The 20509-nt window shown below is 34.6% G+C and overlaps 1 protein-coding gene across 1 annotated transcript; it reads right to left on the bottom strand.

Moving 5' to 3' along the window:
* Positions 1–4773: 4773 nt before the first annotated feature.
* On the bottom strand, positions 4774–17385 carry LOC150055653 (sulfotransferase 1 family member D1). Its single transcript, XM_090344049.1, has 7 exons — positions 17238–17385; positions 14543–14668; positions 13756–13853; positions 10941–11067; positions 10116–10210; positions 8562–8742; positions 4774–4886 (listed from the first exon to the last, which is right to left on the bottom strand). Exons 1-7 carry the CDS (start codon positions 17383–17385, stop codon positions 4774–4776), a joined length of 888 nt encoding a protein of 295 aa, XP_090200175.1.
* Positions 17386–20509: the final 3124 nt, after the last annotated feature.

Below are 20509 nucleotides of genomic sequence, written 5' to 3'. Positions count from 1 at the left end.
CAAGATATTTCAGGAAGAAAAAAACTGTTGATTTTAAAGATAAAGTCAACAGGGCATGCCTTGCCTGACTATTCAAAACACTTAAAATTCCTGCTACATTTTGAGACAGAGGTGGCATTTCCTGTTGGAATGGACATCAGTTGTGTTGTATCTGAATCTGTGACGCAGATGGATCCTAAGCAGCACAATAATATTCTTGAACCTCCAGTTCCATAATGTGGACATTATGGAACCAAAGCCCACACATCTTTGGTTATTCTCAGGACAATCACATCACAAAATATATCCCTCAAAATCAATCTGTCACTGAACCCTGTTAAGACGTCATGGTGTTTGTCACCTCGTGAAGTTTTTGAGCACATGAGTATTCGATACATGAAGACTGAATCCTGAATTTGATATCTGAATGGGAAATAGAATCCTAGTATCCAACAGTGAGAGTAGCATTGCTACTGACAGAGAGAGGGAGAGAGAGAGAGGGAGGGAGGGAGGGAGGGAGGGAGGGAGGGAGGGAGGGAGAGAGAGAGAGAGAGAGAGAGAGAGAGAGAGAGAGAGAGAGAGAGAGAGAGAGAGAGAGAGAGAGAGAGAGAGAGAGCGAGCATGCCTGAAATGCAGCAGAGAAGAGATAATGGCTTTCCGGGCATTAGCAAGGTCAACAAAGCAGCTGGCAGACTTCTTGAGATATTGTTTGATCCAGAGCATTGGCAGGGAGTCAATGTTAGACAGAAAAATGTAGAGCATGTTAATATGCGTCATGGAATATTAGGCAGTCAGCAACTTAAGCTCTAAGTACCGAAACAATGTGGCAGCTGGTAAGAGGTCTGAGCCTGTTCTGGTCTCCGTGTGTAACAGGTAAACATCTATCTGACATTCTCCTCCCCCCCCCAGCATCTGGAGTTGAGTATCCAGGGGATAGAAGTTGCCTATCACAGCCATATATACATAAGCGCAAAGAGCACAGGAGGCTACTGTAGATGAAGAAATCAAGAAAAAAGTAAGACAAGTTTTCATAGAATTTCTCCCATTTTAACTTTAAACTAGTACCTAGCACTTTGTTCTGGTTTCTTTTAGCAGGATTTTAGAGAGGGAAACCAGTAGAATACAAATATGATTTCCCTAGTAGATTACTGAATGTGCTTTGCAAGTCTACAAGAGACAATGTTCACTTTTTCAAACACTGTAATGTCTTCTTCACTGTCCTACAGCAAAAATCAGAGTAAACATTGCTATGCATATCATGTTAAAAAGCAAATAAGTGAAATATTTATGAAAGCTTCAAACTGATTTGCATTAGAGGAGGTAACATCAAGAGCCAATATGGTGTCTATAATCAAGTATGGCAAACAAGAACTGAAAATATCTAGACTTGGAACCATAATTCCCAATCAAATTATTAAACAAAATTTTTTTAAGTAATAAGCAATTTTTAAAGCTGGGTTCCAGTGGCTCATGCCTATAATCATAGTTCCTCAGGAGGCTCAGCTCTGAGGATCATAGTTTGAAGCCAGTCAGGGGAAGAAAAGTCTGTTAGACTCCTGTGTCTAATTAATCACACACAGAACTAACTTTAAGCAAAATTTGCTTAAGGACAGGACACAAGCCCAAGCCCTGACTTCAAGCTCAGGACCAAGACACATGCACAAATAATAAATGATTTTCAATCACATTTTTATCATTTTCACATGACTAGTAAATATTATAATGAATACCAGTGTGCTTCTTATAGCTACTCAAAGTGTATTCCTGATAATTTATTATAGTTTTATTCCTTTAAAATCCATTTGTATTTCAGAATGAATACCATATATTCATATAATATATATGTGAAATTTATAAGGAAATCAGTCTGTTGATATTATTGTACTACACCTAGGACTTTGTATTTAATGTGAATGATTTTATTTGTTTTGCTTTTTTTTTCCTTGTTTTGTTTTGTTTATCTTCATAGGTCTTGAACTCTAGGCCTGGGTACTAGCCCTAAGCCCTTTTTTGCTCAAGGCTAGCACTCTACCACTGTGAACCACAACACCACTTTTGGTTTTCTGAAGGTTAATCGTAGATAAGAGTCTCATGGACTTTTGCTCCCAGACTGGCTTTGAACTGAGATCCTCAGATCACAGCCTCCAGAATAAGCTAGGATTACAGGCTTGAGCCACCAGCACCAGGCAGTGCTAGCTTTAGTGTGAATATTTGGAAAGATTCAAAGATGACCAGATTAGAACATCAAACTAAAACTAGAGTGTTAGACCAGATACTTCAAGAATTTCACAAGTCAGATTCAGCTATTCGCCTCTCTGTATCAAACAAGTAAACAATGAAGACAGCACTGCCATTCATCTTCAGGCAGCTTTGTGGGCATAGACAGGAGCTTTAGGTTTAATAAACAGACAACTGAGGTAAGGGGAGGGACATAGAACAATTATTAAAGAGTTCCTGCCAAAGTATGTCCTTGTTGGCAATTATTTCAGTTCTTGTTTTCTGAGTAGTTACTAGAGAAGTAATCTCATTACAGATCAGGATCAGCATGTCATTTTGCCTGGTAGGGCTCCATTTCTTCTTAGAGATAATAATTTTCTTAGAAATAATTTGTTCTTTGAGATAATTTTCTTAGTCCTTTGTCATAATACGTTATTGATGAGTCTTATTCCTTCTGGATTCCTGTGTGTTTGGAAAATGACTGAAGAGGGAAAGGCCTAGTGCAAAGACATACAAAGGCTAAGCTCCTCTGCTTTTCGTTAAATCTTGGGCACAGAAAAAAGCAGATTTTAAGTACCTCTGACAAAAGTATCATAATGAATGTGACTTGAGAACATCTGTTTTTCCACATCAAGGAAAGTTTTTGGTGATGTTTGTAAATTTAATCACATCTAGATGAGGTCGAAACTATGATATTACAGTTAGTATGCAAAACTGAGTTGTGATAACATGAAAGGGATAATTCAGGAGATATTAATAAAAGAATATGGGAGTAAAGGCAACTAACATTATGTAAACAAAAAATGCTTAGTTTTCTGAGTAATTTTTAGCTCAGAGTGAAATTGAGAAGATTTTGTTTTCATTTCTAATTTGACTTAGTTCTTGAAATCAAGATACTATTTTGTTTTTGATTTTGTAATAATAATTATTTATTTATAGACGTTTTATAAGTTTGATTAGGTTTTTTGTGGGGGGGAGGGGTCATGGGACTTGAACTTGTCCTGGGCACTGTCCTTGAGCTCTTCAGCTCAACACTACAGCCCTACCCTTGAGCCAAGCCCCACTTTCTGTTTTCTAGAGGTTAATTGGAGATAAGTCTCAGGTCCTTTTGTGCTAGGGTTGGCTTTGAACCTTGATCCTCAGATCCTAGCCTCCTGAGTAGCTAGGATTACAGGTGTGAGCCACCTCGCCCAGCTTAGATTAGATTTATATTAGTTGCTGCCTAGATTTCACCCTGACAGTTCCTAGTACACCATCATGAAAATAATACCTAATAGTTTATTGGTGTTATTTTATGTGAAGAAAGTTCAAACTTTATTATTTTTTACCTATTAATTTGCATTTATGAGTCAGTAAATGTGTATAATATCTTCTGTGTCATCATTCTCCCCTAGTTCCCCCTTCTAGTTCTCATCTACTAGTTTTATAGTTCACTTTTCATCACTATCCCGTGAGCTCCACTGATTCATTTTTTTCACCTCCCCACCCCCAAATTTGATACCTCCTTCCCAACCTCCTAAAGATATACACCTACAATTACCATACATACCGTAATGAAGACAAACATCATTAAAAACTAAAAACTAAAAATAAGAAAAGAAAAAATAAAGCTTCTTCTTTGTTTCATTTTGTATAAATTTTTGAGTTTGTTTTAGTATGTATTTATATATTTATATATTATTTTATATAAACATGAAGATGAAAATAGGCCCTGTGCTTTGTGTTTCTATCCTTAGAATATCTTCTTTTGGTTTCACTGTGGATGAATATCTAGAATCTTGTTTCATTTATCATATCCCAGGAGATTTTATATCTAATTTCCACATATCAGAAAGAACATAAACCTTTTGTATACCTGAACTTGGCTTGCCACACTTAACATGTTTTCTTCTAGTCCCATCTATTTTCCTGCACATAACATCATTTTATTATTTCTAATGGCTGCATAAAATTCTGTTGTCTATAGGCACCACTTGTTTTTTTTGATCCACTCATCTAATGTGGGGCATCTGAGCTAATTCCATACCTTGGCTATTGAACTGTATAAACTTTAACAGGAAGCCATTATGTTTAATAAATGGAGAATTTGTGTATAGAAATCTATTTTCTGGCAATAAATTTCAGTGAATTCCTTGTACAAAGATGATTTTACTTTTATACTTACATGGGCATAGAATAAATAAAAATCAGATATTATAATGGGACATTTACTTGTAATCCTTTCATTTGAACATTTCCATAGCTATCTTCTTCACAAAGCCCGTGATCAGCACTTTAATTTTAAATATAAATTATCTATGAATTTAAAATTTTAAGTATATTTTTATTAGCACATATTCATTCATTATGATATTTTTGTATAGTCATGTAATGGACTTTTTATTCATACTCTTACTATTAATTTTCATTATAAATATTGCAGAAGATAGTTAAAATAGGAGCAATATTGACATAAAGGTTTTTAAATTCTTTGGCTTCTATATTAGAAGCTATAAATCTAGGTAAATAAACAGCATACACAGGAATTTTTGTCAATTTTGGTACCAGCGAAAGAGATAGTGAACAAATAAGTATTTCCTAGATCTCAGATCGAAATTTCAGTGTAGATGCTCCCATTTTCTTTTCATAATCTTCTTCAAATCTCTCATACTGGGCCACAGTAAACTGATTCTTCCAGTCTCCTGAAATGCCTGAGAAAAATTGAGAATATTATAAAAAACGTCCCTTGATTATGCCTGTGTGTGTGTGTGTGTGTGTGTGTGTGTATGTGTTACTGTGTATTGAAATCCAGGGCCTCGGACATGATAGTTAAGTTCTCTATCACTTGGGATAACCCGGTCCTTTGTTTATTTCCTTTGCACTTTGATTAGTATAAATACATGTAGTCATACAATGGAGTTTGTGACTTTCTAATATATGAGCATAAAGTACCCTGGTTGAACCTTAGTCCTCTTCACTCTGGCCCATCTTAAAACCATTTCAGCAAATTGTGTTTTTGTATTTTCTCACGTGCATATAAAACACTTCAACTCTGTTCACCTCACTCACCCTCTTTATTTATCTTCCCCTACCTACTGGTTTCCATCAGGACCAGTATCTAGGGCTAGATTCCTCAAGGCTACAGTTCTACTGAGCCTGAGCTCTTCAGCCCCTTGAACCAAGCCCTGTTTCCTATTTTCTAGAGATTAATTGGAGATAAGAGTCTCACCAAGTCTCAAGAGTTCAGGGCTGGCTTTGGATCCCCATCAGTAGATCTCAGCCTCCTAATTAGCTAGGATTACAGGTGTGAACCACAGCGCCTGGCCTTATTTTATTTTTCAAATTACAATTTTTATATCATTTTTTATTATGTTTTACAAAGGGATTTTCAATGCATTAGTTGTGAATATAGTGATCTTTCATCCTTTCATCATTCTCCCTTATATCTCAGCATCGCCATTTACTTAGCTCTATGTTCACAGATGTACCTTGTTCATTATGACAGCACTGGCAACCCCACCTCCTCCCCTTGAGTCACACCTCCCCCACAACACATGTTCTAGCTCCCCAGTGTTCATTTTGTTGTTTAAAGGACACCATTGGAATCCACCATTGCATATATCATAATTAATTAGTATGTTTGTGCATATATACATACTACATGTATATGTTTCCATATACCTAACTTCCATATATGAGTGACAGCATGTCATTTTTGTGTCCCTGACATACTTTACTTACTATTGTTATTTTCAGGTCCACCCATATCCTTGCAAATAATATTCTTCCAAACAGATTAATGAAATTCTGCCATATATACATGATGGAATATGTATATGAATATATATCACATTTTATTTATAAGCGCAATACAATACATTAAAAGAACCAAGAGAATCCCCATCTCAAAAGATGCAGAAAAGCTTTGGACAAAGTCCAACATCCTGTTTTATTTTTGAGATAGGATCGTGCTAAATTTGCTCAGACTAGTACAACTCTCAATCCTCTAGTCTCTCCCTCACAACTTATTGGGATGGCAAGTTTGAGCCACAGTAGCTTCTAACAACACTTTTAACATGAATTACTATACTTAAACTTTAAATTTAAACTTTTAATTTTAGGACCTCACCTAGCTCTCACCTCATACTGTACCACTCTTAAACATGCATAACGTTTTCCCATAGGTTTTCCCATTGACTTGGGTAAAGAGCAATAAGCCCCTAATTAACTTAAAGCAAAGACCCTGGAGGGAAATGCCAGCATCTCCAAGTCCTGATTCTTTGGCTACAATACCTCTGTTAGCAAGAATAGAGAGGAACTTTTGCAGTCATTTTAAAACTCTAATGTTAGCCAGGCACCAGTGGCTCACGCCTGCAATCCTACCTATTCAAGGGGCTAAGATCTGAGAATTATGGTTGGAAGCCAGCCTGGGCACAAAAGTCTCCATGACACTCTTATCTCCAACTAACCATTTAAAAACCGGAAGTGGGGTTGTGGTTCGAAGTAGTAGAGCGCTAGCACTCAGGGACAATGCCTACACCAAGTTCAAGGCCCACCACGCAAACAAACAATAGCAACAACAAAAAATACGTATTCTCCCATGTCAAATGATAACCTATGGAAAAATCATTTTAATGACAAAATTGTAAAATTGGTAGAATAAAGGTAACTAAACATATCTGAGTCTTCAAACTTCATAATATGAGAAAATTTAAGACTCCTACTAGACATTAAATTTACAATGATCGTAAGGTTTAAAAAGTACTACTTTTTTTAAAAATCTAGTTTTTAGGAAATCTACATTTTGGAAACCCATATAGAAAACATTCAAAATAGTTACAAGAAACTCTTGGTATTGTGAATATTTGCCTCTTTAGATCTACCCCATCATTAGAAATGCTTGCAGAATATGTGCTGAGATTTTTTCATTGCCATGTTTCCCTACAGTGGCTTTTACATAAGCTGTTATTAGTCATTTGGAAATGATTGGAAGTACACAGGAAGTTGCAGATAGGTCATGTATTACTCCATTATTTTCTGTAAGGCAGTTGTGTATTTGTGCATTCAGGATCCATGGGAGTCCCTAGAGACAATCCCCCAGGGATATGAAGGGATGACTGTGTGTCAGTCTGACCCAACTTTTTCATTTAATTTACTTATATTTCCTCTTTTGACATTTAAATCCAATAAATTCTTTGGGGTAAAGGAAGCCCTAACTTGTGCATTATAGGCCATCCATTAATGGTTTTAGCATTTACTTATGAGGTATCTTCTAATAATAACTCAAGTTGTAACTACAACACTATAACAATATCTCCAGATGTTCATCCCGTAGGAGAAAAAAAGAAATCTCATGGAGTTTAGATCTGGAAACACCCAGAAACGCCCAGCCACACTTACTCATTCAGGGAATATTTCATTAACTTCTGGTTGTAAAAGAGCTCTAGAATCTATTATATAATTTTATTCATTATAATTAAAATTAGCATTGTTTATTATAGCCTATCATCAAACAACTTTTATTCTCTGAAATCATCTAAGATTTTATTATTTGGTAGTAATTAAGCAGCCCCTCCTTGACTAGTAATATTGTACATTTCTGTTCTCATGTATATGATACCACTTTTTCCATTAACTTTGGACCTGAGATTTTATTTGCTTTGGTCAATGAAATTGGAATGTTTGATGTGTATAACTCAACAGAAAAAGTCATAACAAGTTTCTACCAGTTCTCTTCATCTTCCAGTTTATAATACATCAGGCATAGCACACTTACAAGTATCTGTTTTGCTTTCCATTTCAAAAAGAGAAAAAAAATAAAATAAAAGCCAAGCAAGTGTGAAGTCTTCATCAACAAAGTAAATAAAAAATAAATCTTTGATTAAGTCTTACTGAGTTCCTTAAAGTTTATTTTATTTTATACCAAAGTTGATTCTTCCTTACACACTTTCATGCACACGCACACAATTCAATGTATGTGTTAAAGATCAGTTTTGTGCAAGATGCTATATATAGAGTTCAGTAATGGAATGCAATAAATTATAGAAATAATAACAACAGCTATGTTAGTTCATCTAACGTAATTAAAGTTAACTTCCTAGTGTGATAAAATTTTAAGGAAAATCACCCATATCTAGACAATTCAGATCAACAGGGTATTCTGATAAAAATAATTATGTGCATAAACACTTGCATTATAAATGAGATGAACAGTATTAGTTAGCAGTGCAGCATAAATAAAATATCAACCACAGACTATTTCCTCTGGGATTTCTTTTCTTTCAGCTTATCTGTCCCCATATCACTCAGCTCAACCTCTAAAAACACACTTATACTCTCCGCAGCGTAATCAGCAAACTACAGAAACTGTAACATTATATCCTTACCCTTTCTCATGAAAGGAGACACAGAATGGTCCATCTCCTCTTTGCTTATACTGGTATAATTTGCATTCGGGTTCTGCTTCATTACACTGAAAGAACTATGGTAAATGATTTTATTCACAGTTTCTTCTGGCAAGTCTTTCTCTAGAAATGTTAATAGCTTCTGAATTTCCCCCTTTGGATCCTAAAAACGTATAGAAAAAAGAATCATTTCTGATAGACTTGACCATAAAGAAGGGAATACCTTTAACAAGTTTCTATTTGTGCCATTAAAATGGAAGAGAGAATTTTAGATTTCTATGATATTTTCCAATTTGCTTTTTCAAACAGTGTAGAAAATGGCATATCAGATTGAAGGTTAAAAGAGGAAAAAAAGAAAATAACCTAGGTACATAAGGTCATATAAGATGAAACTAAATGATAGGATCTCTAAGGATATGGAAGCAAGAGCTTTATCTTGTGATTGTTGTTCTTAATGTTATTTCTCTTCTCTTCTAGAATCACTCTTCCTTTTGTAGCTACAGATTATGTTGAAAATTAGATACAACCTTAATTGTACAATAAATTTGGAATTCTAGGTCAATCACATGAAAGTCAACTGGCCAGGTGATGAGGAAAGGATGGAATGTTCAAACATAGAATTAAATATTTAGGATGATCTGATGATACAGAGACTCTTGAACCCTTGAGTCATTTTGAGGTATTTCTTGCTACGTGGATATGTTATCTTTTTATGTCTATTCTAAAATTCTTTTATCTAAATGAGGGATGCTTGTGTATTTTCTGAAAGCGTCATTTTGAGCCACTCCTTATTTTGTTGAAATCCATAACTGGGCACTGTCTCCCTTAATCTATAAAAGGGTGTGAAGTAGTTTTAACAATATGGAGAATAAATTGTGAATTTGAATAAGGGACCTTTATAAGGAGTTAGTAGAACTGAATGAGCTGGTTTCCTTAGAGATATAAAACAGATTTATCTAATCATAGAAAAAAATGGGTGTATCTAATTCATATTAAGGAGATTTATAGACATCCAAATGACCATGATAAGGCTGAGTTGGACCTTCTGGACCATGAACTGAGGCAGGAGCAAAAAATAGAGCAACAATTTACCTAGTCACTAAATCTACGGTGAAAACTTGCTGAGGAAATAATGAAACCATTGGAAACTTTTCATGTGTATTCACTCAGAATCCTCAGAAGATATTAGAGAAATCAAGTTAAGAAATGTCAGATTTTTTAACTATTTTAATGATTTATATTTCCCATCAAGACAGAAACCACTGAAACATTGGGAAATGGGAGTGGGAATACTTTGGGTTCAGAATGACAACTATCTCTTTGTAAATCATAAAAGTGAAATGAAGAAGTCCAGGTACCTGGGCTACAGTGGGATTGTGGTAGTGACAAACAAAAGTAGATGAGTAAAAAAAAAAATCTATGTTTAAGGTAGTGGGTAGGGTAGTATAAGCCAGGAGGAAAAGAAAGTTAACAGGAAAGAAAGTTAATCTTAAATTTATTTCAAACTATTAAAAAGAAATTACAGTAGCCTCTTACCTTTTTCATGTCTTCATAAAATAGATAAAGGATACGATAATCTCTCCTTTTCTCCCACCAGCCTTTCACATGGTCATACCAAGAACCAAAACTCACTAAATTTAAAGGGAAATGTTTGTAAAATTACAACTATTTTCATTAACTAAAAAACCTGTCAAATGTCATTCTGTACCTCCAGTACCAGCAAATATTCATTGAGTCGTATTAGGTTAAAAAAAAGAGGTAAAAAAAGAAGTATATAATAAAACAATTTAGTAAGGCAGATCATAAGCTCAATGGTTTCCCTCATTTGTAATAATTAGTACACACCTAGGACTCTCCTAGCAGAGGATTACAATAGTGCAGAACTTAGATACAGAAGGTTATATAGGATGAGGCTCAACGAAGGATCTCTAGGATAGAAACAAGAGCTTTATCTTGTGTGATTGTTGTTCTTAATGTTCTATTCTCTTTGGTTGCTTTTTGGTCAATCTCATATTGTTACTATATCTGACTGTGTTATCTGGTATATTGTATATATGTTTATTTGTTTATTTGAAATACCAAAGGGAATGGGGGAAAAGAAGATGATTGGGAGGGGCTGGGAAAAAATGGAGAAAAAAACATGAGAAGGGGTATCCATGTGTGAAAAGTAATGCACCTACTATCTGGCGAATGTATCTGTAACCCCTCTAATATTAAAATAAAAATGTTTTTTATAAAAAAATGAAGTACATAAAAAGCATTCCTCATTAAGTTCATAATATACCTAGGAAAAAAAACTTGTTATATGTGAATTTTGTTCTATCAAAATTCATATATGGAAGTGACAACCCTAGTACCCACCTTTTCCTGCCATGAATTTATCCAAGAAGTCTTCCCAGGTGCCTGGTTCTGGATGCATTTTGGCCATCTGGTAAAAGTAATAGTAAGATACAGCCACATCTTTGGCATTCCGTGCCATGTAAATCATCTGTAGAGTGATACAGAAAATCAGAATATTTCTCTGTTCTAATATTTTTTACACATTTTTTTACATTGTCGTTATTTTCTGTTCTGTATTTCTTGACCTTAATACTTATAACAATGAGCTCAGATATTATATCTACAATTGTCTTTTGGGTTTTGTTGGAATTTTTCTTTTGGTGGGAATGGGATTTAACTTTATTATTTTTGTCTTTTCTTTTGGGTACTGGGGATTGAACCCAGGACTTTGACTTGCTAGGCAAGTATTTTTCCACTGAGCTATGTCCCAGCCCTGTGTCTTGTTTGAATAAAAATTCTCACTTCCCATCTTATATCTTCTCTCCTTGTTTTCCTTTTGGCTTTTATAGAAACCATCCCTTGAGACATTAAATGTGAAGTAAAATTAAAACTATAGTTACATATTAAATAACGAAGTAGCTGTTGTATCATAAATTTAAAATTTTTATGTCTTATTAAAATTAATCAAAGGTAAACTTTATTTAAAATTGTTTACTAGGAAATATTAATAGAGTCATGATAAGGAAACAAGAGTGTTATCTTGTGCGATTGCTGTTCTTAATGTACTGTTATTTCTCTTCTTTTTTGTTCCCCTTTGGTTAATCTCATATTGTTACTGTATCTCACTTTGTTACATGGTGTATTGAATATATGTTTATCTGATTATTTGAAATAGGAAAGGGAAGGGGAAGCAAGATGATTGGGATGGGTGGGGGAGGGAAATGGGGACAAAAAACATGAGAAGGTGTACCAATGTGTGAAAAGTAATGCACCTACTATCTGGCAAATGTAATTGTAACCACTCTATACATTGCAATAAAAATAAATTTAAAAATAAAATATTATTAGGGGCTGGGAGCATGGCCTAGTGGTAAAGTGCTTCCCTAGCACGCAAGAAGGCCTGGGTTTGATTCCTATGTGCCACATACACAGAAAAAGCTGGAATTGGGGCTGTGGTTCAAGTGGTAGAGTGCTAGCCTTGAGAAAGCCCAAGGATAGTTCCCAAGCCCTGACTTCAAGCCCAGGACTGACCAAAAACATTAGTAAGTAAATTAAGATAAAAATTATAAAATTATGATAATAGTGATTGTTATTTTATATCTGGTGTGAGATTAAAATATTTTTTATGTTTGAAGCTTTGAAATCTACTTGAAGGCAGAAAATTTTACAGTGGTAATGATTTTGTCATATATCTTGGATATCCAATATTCAAACAAAATCTATTGAAATTCACACAGTGTATTTCACTGAGGAAGCATATTAATATTGCACACTGTGAATGTATTTCTAAAGGAAAATCCATCTAGGATTCTTTCATCTAACAACAATGAAATGTTCATTTTCTCCCAAACAGTAGGCAAAGGAAATTAAGCTTCAATATTCTCACATCGTTGATGGTAGTTTGCAAATTCTGGGATAAGGATGGGAGTGGGGATAGAGTGGTTGAAAGAAAGTTTGAAAATGATACAGTGTGGAGTTTGAATAGTTGAGAGCCTGCTCATGTAACTGCTTGAGAACAAACTCCAGAAACACTGTTGATCACTGCTTGTTTCAACATAACTAGATGATGACAATGAAGAATTTGTTTTCAGTTTCTATCACCATCACTTATACCTTCTTTACTATGGTTTGTTTTGGCTTCTCATAGCGTAGAGAAGGACATCCCAATTGTCTCCCCAGTTCTCTGGTATTAGGGAGAAAAAAAAACCCATAGGATTTTTCACTCTTCTTCCAAAAACTATAATGGGAAGATCTGTGGGACTTGGAACTCGCAAGCTGCTTTTGTTATCGTTTTGTGATACAAAGATGAAATGGATAATAATCTTGGAAGACAGAGGTTTCTGATTGGCAGTGGGTGCTGAGCTTTGGGGATTCAACAATATCCTGTTGAATCTAAATGTGAATTTTGTGGGCATGCTCAGTTTATTAAAACCTGTCAAGATGTATACTTAGGACCTATGTACTTTTCTTCTCAAATGCTAGAATTAAAATGTTTAGAAGCCTAGCCAGCCACTGACTCATGCCTCTAATCCTAACTACTCAGGAGGATGAGACCCAAGGATATTAGTTCCATTTTGGCCTGTGCAAAATAGAGAAAATTCATTCCTCAAATAATTAGCTAAAAGTTTGTCTGGAGATGTGGCTGAAGGGGTAATGACAATCCTGAGAGGGGAAACAAAAACTGAGTAAGAGCCTGGATCTTTGGGTCCTAGCCCTAGTACTGGCACAAGAGAAACAGAGAAAAAGAGAGGAGAGGGAGCCTAAAATGAATTCATGAAGAAAAGATGTCCTATAAATTACATTGAATTAATGTTTAATGATATAAACATTTAGATATTCTTATACACGAAATGAATTTTCTAATGAATTTGTGATTTACATATAAATGATATTGGTTTCGAAATTACTTGCATGTCAATTCTTTAAACGTAGTTGTACTGTGGGTAAGGGAATTTAAAAGGGAAGAAAATGTGATAGTTTTTCAAGACTTGAGTATGAAGTATAATCTCAATATTTCTGGTGTTCAGTGGTTTTAGTTTAGTCCTTGAAATATGGTAGCCACATTCTATTTTTATTTATCCAAGGTAATAATCTCTTTTCTTTTGTTTCTGCATAATTTATATTTTTTAAGGAAGAAATTTCAGCACAAAGAATTTATTTTGTTAAATTTTGCTACCTTACAATCATTCTTCCAAAATGAAGGAGGGAGAAGTTCAACAGGTAGGTGTGTTTTCACTAATCGAGGAGACTGCATATTATTCAACTGTGTAACACCTATAAACACACGAAACAACAAAAGAAATTATAAATACACAATCACAGTTATGTACAATGTAACCCAAAACTTTGTTTTCATTAATCCAGTTTATAGCCTAATATAGCTATATGATATGGTTGTACAGTTTTAACTATTCTTGAAATCACCAATGAGATAAACTGTTAGGAATCTTGGTTAGTAAATCTCCTATAAATAGAATATATTTAATCTCCCATGACTAGTATAGGGTAATTATCTTCTCAGACATCAATAAAAATCGAGTTTTTCTTTTGCAATATGAAAAACTTGAGCTATAACGTTTTAAAATTCCTTTTGAGATCTCATAAAAAGTTCTATCATCCAATTATATCATAAAGCTCCTGGTCATTTATTCCCATAATCTTTCCTTGAGTTTGTAAGTATCAACTAATTGGTAGTATATATGACTCATTTTTCAGTCCAACACTAAATTTTCTTTATGTAATAATGACACATTACTCCAATTCTGAATATTTCTATATAATAAGGAAATTATGTTACAACAAAATCTTTTCTCATGAAAATATTGTCTTTGGATGGAGAAGGAATGTTACACAATATCAGCATAGCCAAAATCTGACTATTCTCTTATAAACACTTACAATTTGAACCAGCTAATCCTTCCTTGAATCATTCTCCTCATGAAAAGTGACATAAAAGTAAGTACCATTTGTTATCCCAGGAATTATGAGTTCCATGAATGGCACTCTCCTGTATATCACATCTCGTTTACATTTCTCTGCATCCCCATTGTTATAGATTAGATCCAATATTTCACTGGTCCAGGTTGTTCCTACAGAAAAAGAATAAAACAAGAAGAAACTAAAATTTCCTTTTAAAAGAGGACAATAGTAAAGAATTTATCTGAAATAAAAATGTTACTTCCTTTCTCTTCTCCATCTAGAAATATCTCTACGTTTTCCCACTGATGTTAACAAATCCATTACTAGACATTGAAAAGAACTTTAGATAAAAATTTTTGACATTCAGTGGAGTGTGTAAAAAAGGGAGATAATAATTTTGAGGAGTCACATGTAATGGGCAGTGGATAGCACCCTAGCTAAGGCAATTGATTCTGAATGAGCAGAGCAACCTGATTCACTCCGAACTTTATGACACTAGGTCTCTCCAGTCCTTTGAGAAATGGATCTAAAGCGTATGGTGCCATTGTTTGTTTAATTGCCTTTCAGTTCCCACTATCAGGTTTCTGAGACATTGCTAAAGGTAATAATTAAATGTCTATGAAAAACATCTTCTAAATGGTCTCACTCATTTTCTCTTTACCAAAGGTGTTCACACAGGTCTCAGAACTGAATAATTATGAGTGGTAACTGAAGACTTAAAATTAATCAATCAGAATGAAATGATAAACTTATATACGTACCCCTAAATCAGACACTAGCATATCCAAGATCTTTCTTAGAGTTGTTTCTTGTGTCCATTATTTTCCTTCTTCCTTCTAAATCTAACTCATCTTCCTATTCCTTGTAGATAACTGTAATATTACTTACTAAGTAAAAAAGAGAGCTCAGTCTATCCTCAAATGTTTTGCTTTCTTATCTCATTAGTCTTCAGAGAGAAGTTCCAAAATGTAACTTAAAAACACTTTATCTCTTATCAATAAGTGACCCAAACCATGATCTATGAAAGTGTTTTGTCAAGAGAAACATCAATTTTGCTATTTTTAATGCTTGTATTGAAAAAGTTTTTCCCTCATAATCTTTGAAAAAATAAAAGGGACACATCATTTATTTCAAGGAAAGAGGTAGTGATTTGCATCTTATGACCCAACATTGAAATAATAATATAATCAACAGTTTGTGGGAAAGCAACATTAACAAAACCTACCCAAGGGCATGTAGCTATTCTGCCTATGACTACATGCTAAGCATAGCCATGTAGTATTTACTCTGCTAGAAAACAATTCAGTTCAAAAAGTTATCTTTGCAGTAAACTGTATTTTCTTTTTTTTCATATATTTTTTATTGTAATTAATAGAAGGGTTGCATGATATTTGCCAGATAGATGGTGCATTAATTCCATACATTGATACCCTTTCACATGTCTTGGTCCCCATTTCCCTCCCCTCTACCCCCACCCCTCATCTTGTTTTCCCCCTTCCTTGTAATAATTTTGTTCCTTGTAATAAAATGGAGAGTCACAAAGGAACTGAGGCTCAATGGCTTCCCTCATTTGTCATAATCAGTAGAAACCTTGGGCTCTCCTAGCAGAGATTTGCAATAGAGCAAAACCTTGATACAAAAGGCCATATAGTAGGACACTAAATGAAAGGATCTCTAGGATATAGAAACATAAGCCATACAATGAATGATTGTTGTCCTTAAGGTACTATGTTATCTCTCATCTCTTTTGCTGTCCCTTGGTTATCTCATATTGTTACAGTATCTCACTTTGTTACCTGATATATTGGATATATTTGTATTTGGTTATTTGAAATTGAATAGGGAACGGGGGAAAACAAGATGAGGGGTGGGGATGGAAGGGAGGGAAATGGGGACCAAGACATGTGAAAGGGTATCAATGTATGGGAATTAATGCACCATCTATCTGGCAAATATCATGTAACCCTTCTATTAATTACAATAAAAATATATGAAAAAGTAAAATAAAATGGAGAGTCAGTGAACAATAAATACTGAGATAGGAATATAAGGGAAAATTTAGCTTAAGAATTACAGTGACCAATTTGTAATGAATTCAGGTAAATTAATTGGATAGTTAAAAGAGAGTCTAATCTCTCTGCTATCTCATAGGTCACTAGGTGGATCAGAAGGCTGTATTATGAATATTATGAATATATCCAAAGATAAGCATTATGAATTCTTATTGAATCACTTTAAATTTTCCTTTCAGCTTATTGCAAAACACATACATGGCTTTCATAGACAATATGTATGAACTTTGTTGTGAGTGATGTTGCCCACCTTTAAATCCCAGCATTTGAGAGGCTGAAGCAGGAGTATTACAAGTTAGAAGACAGTTTAACTGTATAGTAAGACTCTGTCTAAAACAAACAAAACATGTAAAATAACCTAAAGTCTGTATATATCCAGGTCACATAGGTGTATATAATTTTAATAACTTGATTGAACTTCAAAACAAAATAAGCAATAGAATTAGCTCTTCTCTAGATACAGTCTCTGTTCAGTTGAGATCATTTCAGAACACAGAGTGAATGTGTGCCAAATTACAATGTAAGTGGCTCCACAAACCTCCACAGTGCTCCTCTGACAAGCATGTAAACACCCCAGGTTGGACCTGATGAAGAACATGCAGATTCGAGGGCAAATGGGCATAGATCATCGTGTAATCCTCTAGTACAATTGAATGAACTGTCTTACCAGATTTAGGGTAGGTGGAGATCAGAAGGTCATCAGGTCGGGCCTCAAATGATTCCACTAGAGACCACTGCTCAGCAATGCTCCAGAAGAGTGGAATGCCCTGAACATCCACTAACTCTCTCCTGAACGCATCCAGGTGGTTTTCCATTTTTGGTCAACTAAATCTTAAATCAAATATAGCTTCAGTCACATTAGAAAAGGTTCAAATATACTGAAAGCTCTCCTTCCCCTAAACCAATAGTTTTCTTTCCCTAAACCAATAGTTCTAAAATTCTTTCATTTATGAAGATTCCTGATACTGTGTACTTACCATCAGGAATTATAGTCAGTACAATTCTTTTTGAACCATGCTTCCCCTTTTAATTCTTTGTAATTAGTTAATTGTAATTATTGTAAATTATAGTAAACTGCCACTAGTTATAAACTATGCGATCTAATTAATTGTAAATTTAACCCCTCTGTAATCAACTCTATAATAAGAATGATAATAAAAGAATTAAAGTCGGAAGTGTGTGGAGTCAGTACATAAGCAGGTGGCCTCCACTTTTGCAAGGTCTGTATGGACAGATTTAAATACCTGTGGATAGAAAATGCATGCAGATTATTTTCTCATCATTATTCCCTAAAAATAGAGCATCACAATTATCTACACAGAAGTTACATTGTGATAGATATCATTATAAGTGATCTAGAGAAGATTTAAGGTTTATGGAAGAATATGAGTAAGGACAAATTCTAGGCTGTTTTATATAATGGACTTGAACACAGGAACTTTGGACTCCTCTTGGAGTCTTGCAACCAATCCCCTGTGAGCATCTAAATAACTCAACCTGTACCATTTTAAACTGCATAAAAATATCTTCCTGTGTTTTAAGGTTCTCTCCACTACATTCCTACTCTACAGTGTTCAAACTTTTTATTCTAAAAGGTTGTGGCTCAAAAAGCAATTATTTTCTGATTAAAATGGAATTTATTCTATAGAGTGTGGACTTCATAAAAGATACAATATTGCCATGCCCTCATTAACCCCAGGGTTAGTTCGGGGAAAAGATGTGCAAACATTACACAGTGCACTTATACAAAGTACAAGGACTACAATGACGTGCATAATGTAACCTCTGAGTTATTGATGGAAAAGTCACTCTTCAGCACATGGCTGTACCTAGCAGGCTGGTACAAAAACTCAGGTTGCTTTACTCCAAATCAAATTCCTCAATATTTTTTGTTTAGTGTTCTACCAGTACATTAGAAACTACCATAATAAATAAGAAACATCTTTGAGTATTTATGCAGTGCATTATGGAAGAAGCACTACAAATCACTCATGTGGCAGCACACTGCACACATTCCACGTCATTCTGTCCTGGGCCTGTTAATTAACATTGGCTTGAATAATAATTCATCCCACCAGTTACATCCTCTTTTTGCCCTCTGTAAAATCTCTACTTCAATTGCACGCAACTCTTTATGGAAAGAAATCTAGAAGCGGTTTAGATGATGATGTTCCTGGAAGGAAATACCTGTGGAGGAAAAGGTTTTGGAGATTCCTTTTGTGTTGATCCATAACAATAATGTTAAAGAGATTCTAGTGATTCAGACCTCACTTAACTTACGTAGATTTGGTCTTCCCATGCAGCTGGTATAAAGATGAGCATTTCTACTAGAAATAAGAGTAATGGCTTTTATAGCCACATTCCTCACTATAGCAAAATATATCTAAAAGCTAAGTAGAAAATGTTCACAATAACTTGTCCCTGAGAGATTATGTTTGTTTTGTAGAACTGAGCTTTAGTATTATTTACACTCTTCTTATAGATATAAAGCACTATGCTTCTAAAGGAAAGCAAATTACTAATTAAAATACATATCAAATACAATTATTTAATGTGTATGGCAGCCATTCTGCATCTTTTGTTAGTTATTCAAATACTTAAAAAATACAAGTATCTTAGGTCTTCCTGAGCTAAGAATTAATTTATCCTAGGATTAATTATTTCTAGTAATATTGACTTAACAGCAGCTAATTCTTCCTGTACATTTGTAGCTGGAATGCTGTGGTGTGAACAGAAGCTCTGCAACCTTTTTGGCTATAATTACAATGGGTATACCAAACATTCAGTTTTGTAACAACATTTTTTCAAATGAAACAAAAATAAAAAGAATTCTAGCAGATTTGGATAATCATAGCTATACTATCTTTATAAATATAAAGCAATATGCTTTGAAAGCAAACTAATATATAAAATACATATAAGGATATATTTATATACACATATATATGTATCTTTTTCTCTGTATATATGTTGTAGCAGATATTCACACATTTGTTAGAATAAGAACAGGAAGAAATTTATTTTTTTTATTGTAATTAGTAAAAGGGTTACATGATATTTGCCAGATAGAAGGTGCATTAATTCACATACATTGATACCCTTTCACATGTCTTGGTACCCATTTCCCTCCCCCCCCACACCCCCCACCCGTCTTGGTTTTCCCCCCTTCCCTATCAAATTTCAAATATCCAAATACAAATAAATTCAATATATCAGATAACAAAGTGAGATACTATACCAATATGAGATAACCAAGGGACAGCAAAGGAGATGAGAGACAACATAGTACATTAAGGACAACAATCATTCATTATATGGCTTTTGTTTCAATATCCTGGAGGTCCTTTCAATTAGCTTCACATTATATGTCCTTATGTATCAAGATTTTGCTCTATTGCAGATCTCTGCTAGTAGAGCCCAAGGTTTCTACTGATTATGGCGAATGAGGGAAACCATTGAGCCTAAGTAACAGGAAGAAATTTAAATAAGAATATCATAATCCAGATTAGTCTTGACAAAGTTTTAGGTCATACCTTAAAAATAGCCAAGGTTGGGCGGGGAGTTCGGCCCAGTGGTAGAGTGTTGCCTAGCATGCACGAAGACCTGGGTTTGATTCCTCGGTACCACATACATAGAAAAAAGCCGGAAGTGGTGCTGACACTCTACTCTGAAATGGTAGAGCTCTGTCCTTGAGAAGCCCAAGGACAGTGCTCAGGCCCTGAGCTCAAGCCCAAGACTGGCAAAAAAACAAAACAAAACAAAACAAAAAAAAACCCAGCCAAGGCAAGAAGGGATGTAACTGTGACTCAAAATAATAGAATGCAAACATCCTCAAAGCAAAAAGGGAGAGCGGTGGTGGCTCAAGATGTAGTGTAGAATGCCTTCTTCAATGCATGAAACGAAGTTCAAATCCAGTACCACAAGAAAGAAAAAGAAAGA

This window comes from Megascapheus bottae, chromosome 13, assembly GCF_031878675.1.
Source record: "Megascapheus bottae isolate mThoBot1 chromosome 13, mThoBot2.hap1, whole genome shotgun sequence".
Classification (NCBI taxonomy): domain Eukaryota; kingdom Metazoa; phylum Chordata; class Mammalia; order Rodentia; family Geomyidae; genus Megascapheus; species Megascapheus bottae.
Note: the sequence above shows the minus strand (reverse complement) of the source record. Positions and strands in the feature narration are given on the sequence as shown.